The following is a 17,660-nucleotide window of genomic DNA, read 5'->3' as shown; positions in this document are numbered from 1 at the left end:
TCTGCTTTGGCTTTAATCCACTTAGTAACAAAAGCGATGGAGACAGCAAAAGGACAACTACAGGAGGAGGTTAGCCACGTGGTGGGAGGGTTTATGCAGTTAATGCTGAATGCTTCTGCAGCTGTTGACATCTCTCTTGGTGTTACCAAGCCTCCCCCGTGCAGTGCAGCCTGAAGCCAGCCATATCCTCCAGCTCATTTTTTTCTTTGGCTCTTAAGTGAGAGTGGGCTTTTGTGCTCTTTAATCTTTCAAGATTTCTTAGAAAATAAGAGCCTGGGATTCTGCTGGTGTCCTACTTGGTCTGTTCTGCTGTTTGGTGGCTGCTCTTTTTCACTTGGATGTTTATTAGTAGGGATTTTAGGGTGGAGAGACTGAGAGCCAGTGGGCCAGCAGTTATTTAGTCACCAGGGCAATCTGCTGCCGTGGAGGAGACTGGGGTCTGGGGGTGGTGGGGGACAAAGTCTCAGTGGCAGTGATACCTCACAATTAGTGAATGTTCAGGTACCTGTCAGACTGATCATAACGAGGGGGAAATGTTCCAAGTCAGGCAGTGGTTTGTGACATTTCGGGGGTTTTTTTAAGGGTGTGCAAGGGTCCATTGGTTTCATTGCCCTTGGGGCATCAGTGACATGGTTAGGTGTCATCAAAAAAGAACTGAGCAAAGTAGTAGAAAATGTTACAGTAACAAATCTGGTCCTTCTGCAACCGGAACCAGTCTGTGAATCAACTTCTGGTTGTCTATAGTGAGCTGGCAGGGGGAGGATGCTCACAGAATCTGAACCTTTTCCAGCTCATTGCAGACTTCCCAAGGATAGGAGTTGTAAACAGCCAAAACTTCTGTACTGACCCAATCACTCCCATTTTGGTTTATCCATAAATATTAATTTTTATAAGCCTGAAAGTAAATGCAGGGGGTTTCTCTTCTGTCTTTTGCTGGGTTTTTGGGTCACAGTGCTCATTACTCATTTGTCCATAAGTACGAGACGTACAGACACAGATAAATGGGTCAGGAGAAAGTTAATGTCATGTCAAGAAATGCACAAAGTTTGGAGTTTGATTTCTTCGTTTGTTTTGTTCTGTTTTATTTTCAAATTCTGGCATGATTTGTAAACCAGGTGAGTTTCTGAACACAAGGAGTGCAGGACTGCAGAGCCCACCTTCCCCAGGTCCCCGAGTCCCACTCGAGCAGTCAGTAAAGAAAAACATTGAGCTTGCCCCAAATGTTGGTGTACAACAAAAAGAGGATTCCTAGATGAGAGGACTCAAATTGAAAGAAAGAGTAAAAGAGTGGATTTCTGGTTATCAAAAACTGTAACTGTCTGTGTGTGTAAAACTCCATTCACTTCTTTCCACCAGGGACCCCCTTGCAGAGCTTTCTCCTCCTGGTTGTATTCATTTCTTTTGTTGTTTTGCAGCATCTCTTTTGGGGTAGGTTGTTTTTTGGGTTGGTTTTTTTTTTTTTTTTTTCAGCACCATTTCTTTGTACTGCTGATGTTTCCTCCCAAACTATCAACAAAAGGAAGAGAAACGCCTTATGGGGAAAAAAATCCTATGAATTATAAAAACACTTATAATTTCTTTTAAGACTTTGGAACTGTCTGATATAATGAAACAGAAGTGTATATATAAAACACTGCCATGGAGTGCACAGAACAGGGAAATATGGATTTTGAAGATCAATAGAAATTAATCTGTTAGCTTCATCCTCCATTTAATTCCACAAGATTTTTCTGCAAAGGTGTGAGGGAGTACTATGGAAATTAATATGAAATGTCTTAAATTTTGGAGGGGTCAACTGCCAGAACTTTATGGTGGTGATCAGGTTTCTGAGAAAAGAGTCTCTGAAGGTTTTGGTTTGACCCTGGCAAAGTCCTCTCCCTGAGGAAGTCTCACATTAATATATTCACTGGGGTTTTTCCTTGTGAAATTAAGCAACAAAAAAATGGTTCTCAGTTTTGTTTTTAACTGGTCTTTTATTTTAAGATCTGGTAAAGCGAAAAACAGCTGTGGAATACTGCTGTTAACCTTTGCAACACTGAGACAAAACCCCAAGCTGCAAGCCTGTGATACGTAAGTGCCTGCAGCCTTTCTGGTTTTTCTTTTAGAAACAATTATTCTTGTCCCTGCCACTGTAAGAAAGCTTAAAGTTCTTTAAATTGAGAAAAATGCCTATTTAAAGGCAGAGGTGTATTTATGTTTATTGTCATGCACCTACAGGTCCCGTATTTTTTGCAAGGTTAGTTACAGAAATTAAAGTTCTCCCAACAAAGTGCAAAGGTGTCAGTCCTGGGCCTGAGCAAACACCCTGAGCTGTCAGCTCTGCCTCGGCTGAACCCGGGGCCAGGGGTCACCCACCGGGCGTCTGTAAAGAGTGCAGGGACAAAAGTTGTTACTGGTGTGGTACCTGGGGAGATGTGTGTCTGCAACATCCATCAGCCTTCCTAAGGCAATCCTGTGGGATTCTGTTAAAGAATAGGGGTTTCTTTCTGTTTCTCATTTATGCAAATAAAAGGTGAACCTGAAAAGACATCAATAAGAGGTAAGTGGCAGTATCAGGTCACTTTTACTGCCAGATCACTCAGGCCCTGACAAGTCAAGTAGGAAAAATGTGCCGTTTATCAATGTAATAAACAGGTATATCACTCCTAAAAACACACAGCACTCTTGAAACCTTACCTCAGAGCAAACAACCCGTATCCTTTGCAATGTATTAAGCACTACAGAGGGGTAGTGCTTCTTTCTTTAGACATTGGAACTGGCCACAGAGCTGACAGTGTGCAGTGGAACTTGCTGTGAGCTGCAGTGGGAATTTGGCAGGTCCTGCTCACTTCTCCTGACAATATATGGAGGAAAATATATAGATTTTCTCTTCACTTTATGTAGGGTAAAATTATGATCCAGGCTTTGGAAGAATAGCCATCACTAACAGAGCATTATAGACATGTCAGTGGACCTGGCTGGAAGGATGGAAGAAAATGAGGGAGCTCAAGTGGAGTTTTCATTATACCTTCTGGTTTAGGGGAGTTTAATTTCTCACTCCCCTCTGTCTTTCCCCTACTTTCTCTCTCAAATAATTGTTGCTGAAAAAACATTTTAGTCCTTTAAAGCCTAACTTCCCTCCCCCAGTACTGCACATCACAAGTTTGTATAAAAAAATCTTTTGGGTTATGTTTTCAGTTGTGCTCATCAGTGCTGTGATTGGCAAGATCAGTCATAGCAATTGCATGGAGGGAAAAAAGGAACAAACACCCCATTCCTAACCAGTTTGGGTGATCACAGGGGATGAGTACAACCCTGAGGCTGGGACTAATCCCTCTGGACTTCAGGCATTTCAGTAAATTGCCTGACTCGGGAGCACAGCTGATCCAGGTTCCTCTAGAGAGGAAAGCAGCTCTGTAGCTTTATGGGTGTCAGTGGGAGAAACTTTGCTCTCCATTTGAGATGGAGGACTTTTCTTTTAGAAAAAGTTTTATTCTGGGATATCTCAGCCCAAATCTTCATGCTAGGGATTGGCTGAGATGTCCCAGTCAAGTTAAGAAATTGTACAGCAGTGGGCAGATGTCTGTGCTCTCCCACAACGAATCCAACTTTTATTCCGTAAGAAATCAGGCCCAAAGTTTTATTCTGGAGAACCAAATCCAGCATGCTCTGAAAACAAATAGTGTGCACAGAGTTTTCTCTGGGGAGAGTCTGAGGGAACTAACCATGCGACAGATGATGTTCAGGGTCCCTTCACAGACTGCTGCACTCATGACTGGGCTGTTTGGGCTGCCATAAGCAAAAACACAGCTCTGAAATTCAGGTCTGTGCAGTGAAGCTCTGGTGACATCCTTACAGCAGTTAAGAGAAAACCCACTAGACTATGTCACAGTTCTCCCTGGAGGGAAAAGCACTGAGTATCAGTGAGGCTTAGAAAACAATAGCCCATAAACCTGTAGTGCACCAAATTCCAGAAGTAGTAATTCAAGTGGTGCTAATTTTGTAATCACAGTTACAGATTTGAGTTATCAGCTGTATCAGCCTGACCTGAGAGGGAGCAGTGAAAGGGACAGTGAGCAGCAAGCCCTGCATCCCACTCCAGAGAGCCTTCAGACTGAGACTGGGGCATCTCTGTACTGAGAGTGGTGTTCCACAAAGAAGTGGGGATACCGAGTCCTTGCTGGGTCCTGGTTCTCCTCAGCCCTTACAGTGCCATTTGTGAGCCTTTGCAAGTTAAATCCATCTTAATGCCATCCTGAGTGGAGCTGGAGGTGGTGCAGCCCTCTATTATACACAGGATTTGGGGTGAAAAGTGACCCTTGTTCCTATTTTTTTGGAGTTGTGCTCAAAGTACAACTGTCCCTGAGACTACGCTCCCACACTGTAATTATGTCTGCTTCATTTATGAAATACCATGTATTATATTTGTAGCCTGAGTTTTAAATGTGTATGAAGAGAAAATGAGGTTATATTATTGCTGTAATTGAGAGGAACTGGGACAAGTTTTATTAATTTCCTGCTAGAAAATACTGAGTAAGCCAATATTTTATGGGAAAGTTCAGGGAATAGAATAATATATGTTACAATTCTGAATTCTGGAGGATACTTGAAGAGTTTTACTGGCAATTGATTTTTCTACAGGTAAATTGTAATCTTAGATAGGCAGATGTGCCCCTGAATATAGTGTCTCTTCTGAGATGTGCTCACTAAGGGTGCTGTGAAATGGAAGCAGGAGGTTTATCAGCTCTACTCTGATACCTGGGGAGAAATTGGAAATCCTGCCTATAGAAACTACCTTTCCCTCAGCTAAGGCAACTGGTACTGCATTAGTTACATTACTCTGGCTACTGAAGGTTTACAAAAATATTTAGTATATGAATTTCTTATTTAAAAAATCAGTCATTTGAGATTTGTTTTAAGAAATTATTTCTCTTTATAGAAAATTCCTCATCCTGGTCTGTGTTAACTCTTACCTGCCATGGTTTTCTATCATTCCCCAATTGTGCAATGATTTTGTAAGTCTTTAGTTTTCTGTATCTGCAGTATCAGTCAAAGATTAAAAACCTGCAGTTTTTAGTCAGCACTGGTAAAAGCTGCTGAGCTCTTGAGCTGACAGACCTTTGGGGAGAGGTCTGAGATGCCCCTGGTTTTGTAGCCCTTGGGAGAATGAGCTCAGGTAGCTGGAAGAGGCAGCAGCTCTGTCTGCAAAGATGTCTCTGCTCTGAGGTTCCCCCACACTTCTGGGGGGGGCTCTGGGTGAGTAGGGGGGTTGGTGGTGACTGCAGCCTCAGAGGAAGTGGCACCACTTAAGGGAGCAGAAGGGATTGACCCTGCAGATAAGAGACCTTCTGCTTTCACTTTTGCTGGTTCTTGTTTTTATAGGTGAATTAGTGGAGAGATTTTCACACTGTTGGTTTTACATGCTCCTGGTGACCTGTGCTCTGTGTTGTGCCACTGTTTCACATCGGGTTGTCATGGAGGTTATGGTGTGTAGGGGGTTGGTGCAAAAACATCTGCCTGATAGGAGCCTGATGATGTGACCTGCACAATGTGGTTGCTTCATCCTTTCTCTTCTTCTGAATGGTAACATCACAGAAACACTTTGCTGGTACTGAAATTGCTGGAGTCAAAGTAACAATGGCAGTGTAAAAGAGCTGAAAATACATGAGTTAGGGGTACCACCTTCCCCTGTGACAGAGGGGTTACTCCACAGTGGTTTTGGCCTTTCTTTGGGAAAGAAAATAACTGCTAAATGGAGGTGGCTGGACAGCAAAACTGCTGCTGCCCTGGGAAAATTTTGAACCTGTGTGTCTTAGCAGTATGGGCTGCTTGTGTTTTAGGTCTTTTCTTCATGCTGTAATTATTCACAGACTTTTGCATTGATCTCACTCCCTGAGTGGCTTTAGAGCCACTTTGAAATTATCTTCCTACGCATGCAAAGGCATTGTCTTGAGCACAGCAGCATCCCTGGGCTGGTTACCTGACAGTCAGGCTGTGGCACCTGGCCAGGGCTGATAGCAGATGTTTCACAGGAATGGCTTTTTTCTGCTTCTGGTCTTACTGGGGACTTATTATTCAAGACAAAATCAGCTGTTCTGCCCTCGTCACTGCTGGATTTGGACTGTGCACCAGCAAACTGTTTTGCTGCTGGTACAAGACTGCAGCAGAACCATCCCTGGTTGTACCTCTGCTGCCTGTGACACTTCTCAAAAAAAGCTTTGTTTTTCACATTGTCCTATGGGTGTAAAACCCACTTTTCACTCTGAGGGGCTGCTCTGCGGCTGCACTGTTAGGGAGACTCATGCTCCACAAGCATTCCTGAGCTCCAGGGAAGGTCTGTTACTGCAAACACTGCAAGAGAGCATTGGCAAGAAATTCTGAGTGCTGCTGTCAGAGGGTTGGCCTCCTGCTGTATGTGGAGCACTTGTACTGGCTGAGCATGGTGACCAAACCATCAGACCTCCCCAGGATAAACTTTTTTCTTAGCTGTTCAATAAGTTTAAGGTGTTCTATTAAGCAGATCGCTCTAGAAGGCATCTTTTAGATGTTGTACATTGATCATGTGTGTATTTACAATTCAGAAGTGGATCCTCTTGAAGAATCATCCTAGTGGGGTGGAGGACCCTGTGCTGTTACATTTTTTGTTAAAAACTGGAGTTAGTTTTCACATGTCTGAAGGCCAGTTTGTATGGACCTGTTTTCCTGTTTTTTGGAATGGTCAGTGTAGCCAAGAGTACCTGCCCTGTACCACGAGAACTGAAAAGTCCCTTTTCTGCCACCCCAGGCAAGGTGGCAAAAAGAAAAGAAAATTACAACTTGCTTGGTTTTCTTGAGGTTTCCCCTGAAGCCTGTCAGCAGGACAAACACCACTGCTGCATTACTAATGGCAGTCAGGAGTACACCTTGATGGCAGCAGAGTGGTGTATTTAGGATATTTTTTCTTCAGATGAAAAGCCCAGCTTTTGGATTCAGGCTAGGGAAAAAAAAAAAAAAAAAAGAAAAGAAAAAAAGTATTCATCCTGCTAAGTAGATTGAAAGGGAATCCAGATTAAACAAATCATTAAATCATTCATTCTAGAATGTTATCCACCTGTTCTGGCCTGTAATTTATTTTCAGATGAACAGCAGGTTTAAAAAAAAAAAATGAACAAAAGGCAATACAAGGAAAAGAATTATTTTCCCTTAACAGATGCTTTGAACTTGAAATGACACCTGGCCTTGTGCAGCTTTTGAGATATTTTTGAACCAATTTGCTTCCATTGCTTCATAACCTCAACAGCCACATTATGCTGAACCTTCTGCTGTAGCCACCTTTGACAAGGGATCCCCAAGGCTTTTGCTGCTGCAAGGCCAGTAAAATTCACCCCTTTAATGTGGGATGGGAAACCCACAGGGGACAGGGCACTTGCTTGAGGGCACAGTCAGCACCCAGCTGGGGTGAGAGGTCCCGGCCAATTCAGTGTCACAGTCACTCTCCTCACATGCTAGTGGGGGAGCAAGGGAAGTTTTCCTTTCTCCTATGTTGCTGAAGGGGCATTTGTGCTTCAAAAGGCTTGGAAGGGCCAGTCTGGGTGGTTGCTTGTGTTGTCCAGACCTTCTCATGACTCCCGAAGGATTCCCTATGCTGTCTAGCAGAACCTGTGTGTTTTGTGCTGCCCGTATTGGAGGGGAGGTGGGATGGGAGGGAGGTGAAGTGCTGGAAGCAGGTGAGCATGGACTAGTGCTGGGAGCATGGGAAAAGTAGTGGAAGATGGTCCAACTCTTCCACACCTCCTCTCTCTCACTTCAGCTGCAGCTGAAGATAGTCACAGTCTGAGCCCTCATGTCTCTCTGGCGTATATTTAAACATGTTTTGCCATTTTCGTGGCCAGTTTTCAAAATCGGAATTCCCATTTGCTGGATGCAACAAGGTTAAAGCAGGGATCCGTTGCTGCAACCCGTCTGGGGAGGGAGCAGGGGGCAGAAGCCCCTCATGGGAAATGTGCGGGTGTCGGGAGTCGGGCGGGGACTGCCCGGTATCTGTTCCCTCCGCGTTCCCCGGCTGCTTCTCTGGTCGGTAAATCAGGCTGACAAACGCTAGCCCCGGGAGGCTGATTGCTGGCACCAGCCCGTCTCCGCGTTCACCTGGGGGCCGGGCACCGGGGCCGCTGCCCCTGCGGGGAGCGGGGCCGGGCGCGGGGGTCACCGCGGGGGCGCAGGAAGGGCCGGGGGTGGCCGGGGGAGCCGCGCCGTCTCGGCCGCACAAAGCCGCCTTTTCATCGCGGCCTCCTGCCCCCGCCGAGCCCGTAATTGTCTTTGACAAAACTTCATTAGCGATCGCGGCGGATGCGGCGGCGGCCCCGCGGTCGCGCTGCCTTTGAGCGGGCGCAGTGGAGTGTGCGCGGCCCCGCCGCTGCCGCTCGGGGCCATTAGCCCGGCAACTTTGTTTTAGAAACTTCCCACCCCAGCGGGGGACGCGTCAATCACCTGCTCCCGCCTGCCCTTCCCCCCCACAGCCCCCGGCCTGTCCCCACGAGTGCTAATTGGGGGGCGATACGAGACTGCGGGGCTTGCGCAGCCGGTGCCAGGCGCGTCCCAGCGGCTGCGGAAAAGGGGGAGACCCGATCCTTAATAACGAAATGGGGATGGCTGGGGTGGGGGGGAAGAGAGGGGCTGCTCTCCGTCGGCATCTCGGCTTCAACGCTCCAAGGGGGAGCCAGGGTCTGCACCTTGCGCTCCCTGCCCTGTCCCTCGCCCGGACGGGCTGAGGGTCAGGCATACTGGGGTTTGCAGTGGGCCGGGTTGCGAGGGCCTCGCACCGACCGGACCTGGCGGCGCTGCCTCCGTCCTGTTTCCCCGAATGGCCCCAGGGGAGCAGAGTCTTTGAGCTTCCCTTCAGAATGTGCCCTGCAGAGACGGGTGGGTTGCTCCCGTGCTGGTGCACAACCCGGGTTGACTTGCAGGGCTCAGAGGAATTAAAAAGCCCACCTCATAGCAAAGCCTAGCCAGAAAACGGTTTAAATATGTTTATTATAGCGTTGGAGCCTTCTTCATTTGTTCCCGTAGCACCCGGGCGAGCCCGTTATTGCAGTTCTGTGTCTGGGCGCTCACGGGCTCCGCTCCCAGTATTAGTTCTCAATCAATCCCCGCTCTGGTTTTTAATCAAAACAGTATTCGGAATATGATTCCTGGAGATTATATTTTGAGAGATTTGCGATACTGGCGTGACAGATTGCAGGGGAGTCCTAGGCGGGAGGGATAATCTGCATCTCGCTCACTTGACCTTTAATAAAAGGGGAGTAAAAGTAATAAATAATAATAATTAAAACAGAAAAACAGTCTTAAGACTCCCCGGAGGTTACCTTCGTTCCCGCATTAAAAAGACCCTAAAGCTTGCACCCGACTAATTACCCACGCCCAGGAGCTTCGCGGCTCCTTCAAGTGCTCCTGGGGAGACTGGCGAGGACAGGGGCAGCGGGGGAGCGCCAGAAGTTCGGCGGAACTCCGGGCTGGAGGCCCGTGCCATTTTCGTCCCCCGTGGGCATTCCCAGAGGACACTGCAGGGCTGCCTCACCGGGGACTCTGCCAAAGCCGCGCCGGATGGAGCCGGGTCTGTTCACATCGAGCTGGGCGGACACGGCAGGGAGCGGGACCCGGCCCCTGCAGACACGCGTGGGGGACCTGCGCTTTGTTCCCAGGGCAGATAATACCTGTCCCTTCCAGTGGAGAAGGAGGAGGGGCGGAAATGTCGCCTTGCAAGAACCTATCGAAAAGGCCTAATACTCGTTATTACAAGCCCTAATCCTTCAAATCCGACTTGAAATAATGTTTATCTTTTCGCAGCTTAATATCCCCCACTCTGAGCTGCGGGTCACTGCAACAGACTGCGGCTTCTGCGCCGCAGGACTGCCTCGGAGCGCCGAAAAACCCCGTGGCCGGGTGTCTCCGGAGGGGCTCCCAGCGAGCCCAGGCCCACTCCCGGTCGGACCTAGCTCCGCTCCCGGACGCTTCCTTATCTGTTGGCCCTCGCGTACCCTTAGCTCCTCCCGCCCTTTACCGCCCTGGCCTTTGCAAAGCTCGACAAGTTTTGCCGTCTTTGCCGGGTACCCCGCAGCCCAGAGCTCCTCCGCTCCCTGGCCCGGGAGAGGCTGACGCTGTGAGCGGGGTCAAAGCTGAAGGCAGCCATCGCCCCCGTCCCCTGGGTTGACCTGCAGCTTCTCCTTTCCCCTACGAGCTGCTTCTCTGGTCGCAAACCCAGAGGACTCCCATCTCTGCAGCCCCACTTGTCTTGGTAGTCTTTGGTAAACATATAGAAGTCTACTCGATATTCAAGATTTATTTCCCTGATTTATTAAGGCAGAATACATTGGACTCTATTGACCACAAATGACTTAATGTAAATGTTGACCCGGGTGAACTTGGAAATAGCAGGTATCGGGTTGATCTATAGATGACCTCTTAATTACCACAGTTACTAATTTAAATTATTGCCACTCCTTCTAGAGACAGGAACAAAGAAACATTCTTTCCTCATCCCTGCTTGGTTTATTAGTCCGAACACGAAGTGTTTGATGACACTTTTAATTAAACAGAAATAATGCAGAGATACGGTTTCCCTTTCTCGTCTGCCCTGTAAAGTGCAGCACTGCTCTTTTCACTGACTGATGGTGGTGACCCACTAACAACGTCCTATTTCGCCGCCTGGTCGCCACCCGATGCCCGGGGGTGCCCCGGCGGTGCCCCGGGGCTGGCAGCGAGTGCCCGGGGCGGACCGAGGACCGCTCTGCGCAGGCTCCTGGCTGAAGAGCTGCCGGGGGGTCACAGGATGGTTTTGCGGCGTCCAGCTCATCCGTATTAATTAAGACTCTGAAAAAATACTTCCAGTAGTATCTGTGTACAAAGACTCAAAATAACCAGCCCTGCTTATCCTGCGTCGCTCCTTCACCTCCCGCCTCCTTAGGACAGCGTAGAACGCACCTTCGTGGAGTAGGGCTGAGTTGAGGAAGCAGGTTTGGGAGGAAAAGGAAAACCAAACCACCATGTGGGGGTAGGGGGGAAAGAGAATGTTCTGGGGTTTGTTTGGACAAAGCAGTTAATGAGTGTTGAACAAATGGCAAGCGGCCGGTGTCAGATAGGCCAGTCCCGCGGGCGCGGCCGCTCCGCCCGCTTCAGCTCCCATGTGTGCGGCACGTTGTGCCACAGCGGGACATTTCCCTGGCGAGGGCAGGGAAGGGCGAGCCATGGAGCAATGCCTTGCAGCGAGGTCCCCGCCGTCCAGGGGAGAAGCTTCTTTCGATGTTTCAAGCTGAGAGCCTCGCGGCAGCGGGAGCTTCCGTCTCCAGCTCTTAGGAAGGGGTGGGCGGCCCTGCGGGAGGGAGAACCGATAATGAGGGTTTTATAGGCGGGCTCCGGTGCCTGCTGGACCCCGCCGGCCTTCCACGGGGCTGTGCCCGGGGGTGCTGCCCCGCCCGGGCGGAGACTCTGGCAGCGGAGCAGGGCCGTGGTCTCGGCGCTGCGCTCCCAGGCCGAGGCCACTGCGGTGACCGGGGCCGGGCTTGCGCTTCATGGGAGATGAGTCCCAGCCGCTGGCCTGGTACCTACCTCACCTCCGCAGCACCGGCCGGAACGCCGTTCGCAGTCTGTCCAGGCAGGTGCCACCCAGCTCGGCGCCTCCCGGGCCGCCCTTGGCGCCCCGTCCGGTGCCTGCACAGACACAAGCGGCTCGGGGTGGGCCCGGCCCGGCCCCGCTGCCCTCCCCTGCCCGCTCGCTTCGAGCGGGGAACCCTCGGCCGCAACCCGCAGTACACCTGGGCACGGCTTAACCCCGCGGCCGCTCTGGGCCCGGCGGGGAGAGAGTTAGCGCGAAGGCGAGCTCACGCCGCGCCCTGTGTCCCGGCCCGGCCCGTGGTCCCCCCCGTCTCCGCGGCCCCGCCGCCGCGGGTACCTTCGCCCGCCGCAGCCGCGTACTGGCACGGCTCGCCCAGCCCGCGGTGGGACGCGCAGCTCCGCGAGAGCGGCTGCAAGTTGAAAGCAGAGCTCCGGAAGGCCTTGGCGGACAGGGGCAGCTCTGCCGCCGCGCAGCTGCCCCCCTCCGCGCCGCGGCCCTCGGGGCTGCCCCGGCGCGTCGTGCTGGCCCCGGCGGTGCGCGCCAGCGACCAGATTCGCGGCTTCTCCGCGGGCGCGTAGAGCGACGGCGGGCCGGGCAGGGCGGCGGGGCTGAAGTCTACGGCGGACGCCTTGGCGCAGGCAAAGGCGCGGAAGGGGCCGGGCAGGCTGCAGTCGCTCCGCGGAGTCTCGGGCAGCGCCGCGCCGAGGCTGGGGGCTTCCTGCAGGGAGCTGGCGCGGCCCTTCTCCGGCTTCCCCGCCTCCTCTTCCTCATCCTCCTCCTCTAGGTCGTCCAAGTCGCTGAACTGCAGCTCCTTGTCCTCCTTGCAGATCTTCTGGTCTGCTTGGACATACGGGAGGGCGGAGAGGCGGCAGGGCGTTAGAGCGGGTGCGGGGAAGTTGGGGGCCCTCTAAACGGGCTGTCACTTCGAGGTACTTTGTGGCACCCGTCCTGCCTCTCCCGCCTACCTCTGCTCTCCGTGCAGTATTCCTCCTCTTCCCGCGGGTTTTCATCTTTCCTGTCATCTCCCGCTTTGTTCTTGGGGGACCAGGTCATTTTGTTTTCTTTCTTGAGCCTCCGTCTGGCGTTAGCAAACCAAGTGGACACTTGTGTCAGGGTCATTTTGGTGATGATGGCCAGCATGATTTTCTCTCCTTTGGTGGGGTAGGGATTTTTGCGGTGTTCGTACAACCAGGTCTTGAGAGTGCTCGTCGTCTCTCTCGTTGCATTTTTGCGTCTGGCCGTACCACTGAAATCCACCGTCCCGTACCTGCTGAGAGATGGTTAGGAGGGAGGGCAGACAGCGGGAAACCCCCCGCCCGGCTCGGCCCCACCGCAGGCCGGTGTGGCCCTGCCCATCTGCCTTCCTGCCCCTTCCCGCCTGCTATCGCTGCCGAAGTTAATTTTAGCTGACTGGTGCTCCCGGGGCGCCTCGTTTCTCCTGTACAACGTTTGCCAGGTCGGAGCCCCCCGCCCCCCGCCGTTTGATGTCGACCGCCGCCTCGCAGGGGGATGCTAATGCTGCCGGGCGCTGATCAAAGGGGTTTTACCTGTCGTACTGGTACTGCCCCAAGGAATGATCGTAGGAGTAGTAGGCAGCGGGCTGCGAGATTCCCGAGTGCAATGTGCCGGCGCCTTCCTTGATTTCATACTGGGGATTCTGCAGGGAAAAAGGCAGATTTTGGAGTCGAACGGGATGGAAATCCCGCGGTCCCCCGCCGCCCTGGGTTCCCGGGGTAGCCAAGTTCCTTCGCTCCCCCCTCCCCCGCCCCGACGGGACGGCGCCGGTTCCGCGTTCTTTAGAGGCCCTTGGCCCCTACTCCGATTGCTAACCACCAAGTTTGCTGCCTGTTGCACCCCCTTCCCCTCATCCCTCCTTTCCCCCCCCCTGTCCCTCCGGTGCGCTGCCTGAGCGACCGGGCACTCACCAGCGCGGTGTAGAGCGCGGCGGGCTCGGCGCTGTAGGGCAGGTAATTGCCGTAGCCCTGGCCGGCGGCGTACGGGGCTCCGTACATGCCCAGCGCCGCATTGAGCTCGGCGCGGCCAGGCGCCAGGAGCCGGCTCTCGTACGGGGAGCAGCAGAGGGAGGCGGCGGCCGGCGCCGAGGAGGCATCCGGCACGGAGCGGGGGGCAGCCTCACAGCAGGTCGTGCTGGGGCTGGCGGGCACGAAAAACTGCGGAGAAGAGAGGAGAGAGCGGGACGGCGCCCAGTGACTGTCGAGGCAGCCCCATCGGGGGGAATTTAGAAGCGTATGCGCGTCTGTGGTTGTGCAGGAAGGGAGGGGGGGGGAGAAAGTGTTAGGGGGGTAGGGGGGTGAGGAGGGGGATAGCGAGCCCGGGCTGAAGTAACTAATTATAGAAACCTGGAAATAAACGGAATGGGAAGCGGGAACCCTTGGGAAGGGGGCACGATTAATCAAGCAGACAAAACTTTTAAGGAAATAATTGCTCTCGAAAATGCCAAAAGATCCGTACTGTTCCTTCCTTCCCGCCCCTGCTTGGTCCGTGTGCATTGATTTAAAGGCAAGAAGTTGCGATTATAGTTAATTTGGCAATAGACAAAACAGTAAATATGTCAGCGCAATTGAAGGCATTTGATTTCAGTAAGTTCAAGGGGACAGCTAACTTCCCAAGCGAGGAGGGCACATCTTGCAGTGATTAAAGTGTATAAATAGTTCTACCCAAATAAATAGTGACTCGAGATATGGTATAGCGACGACTTAGTTAATACAGGGTGCTTTGGTGTGGGTGGGGGTGTCCTTCGGAAATTGTAAGGGGAAAAAAAAAACCCTCCCGACAGATCCTAATAAAATACAGGAAAGGGACCGACCCGGGGAGGAAGGGTGGAGAAAACGGCAGACCCCGGTTCCGCTGGAACGCTAGTGAGATCCCCATTCCGCTGAAACCCGATGCCCCTGCCCGCACACCATCCGCGGGTGCCCGGGCGGCAGCGGTTCGGCGGGGGCAGCGCCCGGTGCTGCGCGGCCGCTCCGCGGGCTTGGATATCGGTCGCAGCCGGGATTTATGTATTTATTTGTTTGTTGCGCTTCAAACTGAACGGTGGAAAGGGGGAGGGGGAATTACCGGTTTCCTAAACGCCTTTGCTGTGCACGCTGAGAGTTATTTGTTTAAGCCTAACACAACACAAACGAGACATAAACACACACGCACATTTTTTTAAAAAAGGCTCCAGATGTGCCCTTTAAAAAAAAGACTCTAAGTAAGGGAAAGGGAAGAAAAAAAGGGAGGGGGAACAAGACATCTGGACAGCAGCAGCAGAATCTGAACAAAAGTGAGTGCTGCTCACTCGCCTTACCTGTGAAGTGGTGCTGTAGGGGTATCCGAACTGAGAGAAGGACATAGTTGCTCCTTATTTTTGGACCATAGGCAATATTTTCCCCCCAAGATCGATTGTAACTAAACCCTGCTTCAAGATGCACCTACTCACACACACATTTCCACGTATGGCTTTTTTTTTTTCTTTTTTTCCTCTCTTTTTTTTTTTCCCCCTTTTTTTTTTTTTTCCTCAATTATAGATGATTGCACTTAGGAAAACCCGCCAGACATCTGAGGCGGGGGGGGGGTTAGTGCCTGGATTAAAGAAAGAGGCTACCCCCCACTTCCCATCTCTCTTAATAAATACGTTTGTATCAAGAGAGTTTAAAAAGCCACCCCACATGTATAGAGAGTTTAAGTGCAAAGGGGCTTTTCAAAGAGGGGGGGAAAATCACGTAGGGCTTGCAAGATACAGAGCTTGCTTGTTGTATTATTTTCTGCTCTATAGGTCTTTAGCGTTCATCGGTGGGCGAGGAGCGGGGTGACGTCACGGCCCTGCCGGCAGGAGCAGGCAGCGGCGGGCAGGAGCAGGCAGCGCGGCGCGCCCGCTCGCAGCACTTGTTTCATGTTGTTTTAATGTTGTGCTGTGATGCACGTCAAAGGCAGGGTCGGGAGATGCGGTGCGGTGCGGTTGGTCTCTCTTCTCATCCCTCTCTCTTTTTTAAACCAGCTCAGTTTGACCAGGGTGGGGATATAAATGGGGAAAATCACGGTATCCACCAGTGTGCGCCCCCCGCCCCCGGGCAGCGTGACCCTGCAGGTGCAGGAGGAAGAGCAGAGGGAAGGGAAGAGCGGCGGCACGGGGCGAACCCGAGCCCCGAGCGCTCCGGGTTGGCCCCGCCGGCGCAGCCCCTGGCCCTTCCCGCTGCTAGCCAGGCTAGCACCCTCAGGGCCGGGCTCTGCTGCACATCCTGGCACCGCTTTTGCAATCGAGACCGTTAGTTGTGCTCCCCCTTCCCCTCCCTGGCTCCTCTGCCCTTCGCGGCGGCCCAGAGCCGCAGGAGTGGGGTCACACCTCGCCCCGCACGACGTGTTCTGCCTGCGCGGGCAGGGGCACGGCTGGGGACGGGGCAAGGAGCCGGCCGGAGGGCAGCCCGCCTACCCGGCAGCCCGAAACCTCCTTCCTTAATGAGTGCTAAGCGGGCCATCCATTCTTTTCTCTTGGATCTGAAATGGTCCCAGCAGGAGAAGGCGGTGAGGGAGGGGGGGGGGGGATGCGAGGCGGGGCCGTGGCAGGTCAGTGGGGAGGTGATGGATGGATGCCTGCAGCCTGGCCTGCCCATTACCGCTACAGCGTAATTGCATCAATTAACAAATGGAAATATCGCTGTTTAACCAGCGACTTACATGTTGTGAGTTCTCCTTTGAGGCGAGGTGCCCGGGAGGCAAATGGGGATTTCCCCCTTCTGCGGCGGGGGCTGCCGCAGCGCTCCCGGGTCCGTCCGGGCGCGATGTCCTGCCGCTGGCAATTTAGAAAGGGGAAAAAACCCAACCCAAAACTCCCACCACAAAAGGAAGAACCCTTAATTTGCCTCGTCACGACACACCCCGGCGGCACTTGTCCCGGGCAGACCGGTGCCGTGGCCCGCGGAGAGGAGAGACGGGCAGCCCGGTGCCCGTGCCCGTCCCCGTCGGAGCCGCCGCCGCCTCCCGCTCCCCGACGGGTGGCGCTGCCGAGCCGCGAGTGGTGCACGGCCTGGCCCGGTCCGGTGCTGCCCAGCCCGGTGCTGCCCGGCCCGGCCTACCCCTGCCCTTCTCGGGCGGGCGGAGGTCCGGCGGCAGCCAGCGGGAGCAGCCGCCGCTGGGGCGGTCGGCCCCGGCTCAGCCCGGGCGGCTCAAGGGTGTAGCGGCCCTTGGCAGGGCAGGGCGCTTCTCCCCGGTCCCTCCGGCAGAACAGGGAGCGGAGCGAAGCGGGCTGTCCGCGCCGTCGGGGCATCAGAGCGCCAGGCCCCGGCCCGAGGGGCTGGGGCGAGAGGGTTGCGCGGTGGCGGAGCCGGAGTGAACGGACCGGCCCGGAGCTCAGGGGCTGCTGAGAATCCGCCAGCACCGCCCGCAGCCCGGCGGGAAGGAGCGCTCAGGCGGTGTAAAACTGAGCCGTTTCATTTGTCGTTAACGGGGGCAATAACTTAAGAAAATTCATTAAAGAACACCTTTGGGCGGCATTACTGCTAATTATTTAATTGCAAGTATCCCTATGGGGGAAATTATGCTAATTATAAAGTAATAAAATCACTTGTTTTAAAGCACTTAGTTCAGCAAAATTTAGTCTTTTCACCAGAACGTTTCTGATGTTATTTGCTGAAAGACACAACAAGAGTAGCTGAACGCTCTTCCTGCCAGCGCTGCGAGCCCCGGGGAGCTGTCGCTGGCACTGTGCGTGCAGGGAGGTTGCTTGTGGGGTTCTCGCTGCCCTTGCTGATGTGACAAGCACAGCAGCTGCCAAAACCGGGGCAGAATTCGCTGCACAAAAGCCCTTTGATAACAGACATAACGCAGATCAATGCGAACATTGCGTTTGCTAATCCTTATTGTGCACAATCAAGGTGAAAGCACATCTATTACCTGTCAGGTACGTTGTAGCTGAATCCAGCTTTGAGAGATGGCCTTCTGCAACCCGGTTCTCTCTCCACTTGCAGCACTCTGACCTATGGAGATGTTTCTGTAGAATACTTTGTTTTATAGATGACCGAGAGCTATCCAGGTGACCCTTCTAGTTGCCCTTACTTTCCGGGATATTAAATGGTATCCCCATTAATTAATG

The 17,660-nt window shown here is 52.7% G+C and overlaps 1 protein-coding gene across 6 annotated transcripts; it reads right to left on the bottom strand.

Moving 5' to 3' along the window:
• Window positions 1-10,285: 10,285 nt before the first annotated feature.
• IRX6 (iroquois homeobox 6) lies at window positions 10,286-15,528 on the bottom strand. Of its 6 annotated transcripts, XM_071756947.1 has the most exons (7): window positions 14,880-15,528; window positions 13,492-13,737; window positions 13,114-13,223; window positions 12,532-12,836; window positions 11,903-12,406; window positions 11,560-11,661; window positions 10,286-11,323 (listed from the first exon to the last, which is right to left on the bottom strand). In XM_071756947.1, the coding sequence occupies exons 1-6, from the start codon at window positions 14,922-14,924 to the stop codon at window positions 11,561-11,563; spliced, it is 1,311 nt and encodes a 436-aa protein (XP_071613048.1). In that variant the 5' UTR covers window positions 14,925-15,528; the 3' UTR covers window positions 10,286-11,323; window position 11,560. The 6 variants fall into 6 exon arrangements, with proteins under 6 accessions (XP_071613048.1, XP_071613043.1, XP_071613045.1 ...); XM_071756942.1 differs by lacking the exon at window positions 14,880-15,528 and having other exon boundaries at window positions 13,492-14,543; XM_071756944.1 differs by lacking the exon at window positions 14,880-15,528 and having other exon boundaries at window positions 12,532-12,833; window positions 13,492-14,540.
• Window positions 15,529-17,660: the final 2,132 nt, after the last annotated feature.

This window comes from Heliangelus exortis, chromosome 13 (assembly GCF_036169615.1).
Source record: "Heliangelus exortis chromosome 13, bHelExo1.hap1, whole genome shotgun sequence".
NCBI classification, from domain to species: domain Eukaryota; kingdom Metazoa; phylum Chordata; class Aves; order Apodiformes; family Trochilidae; genus Heliangelus; species Heliangelus exortis.
This window is presented reverse-complemented; position numbering and strand designations above follow the sequence as displayed.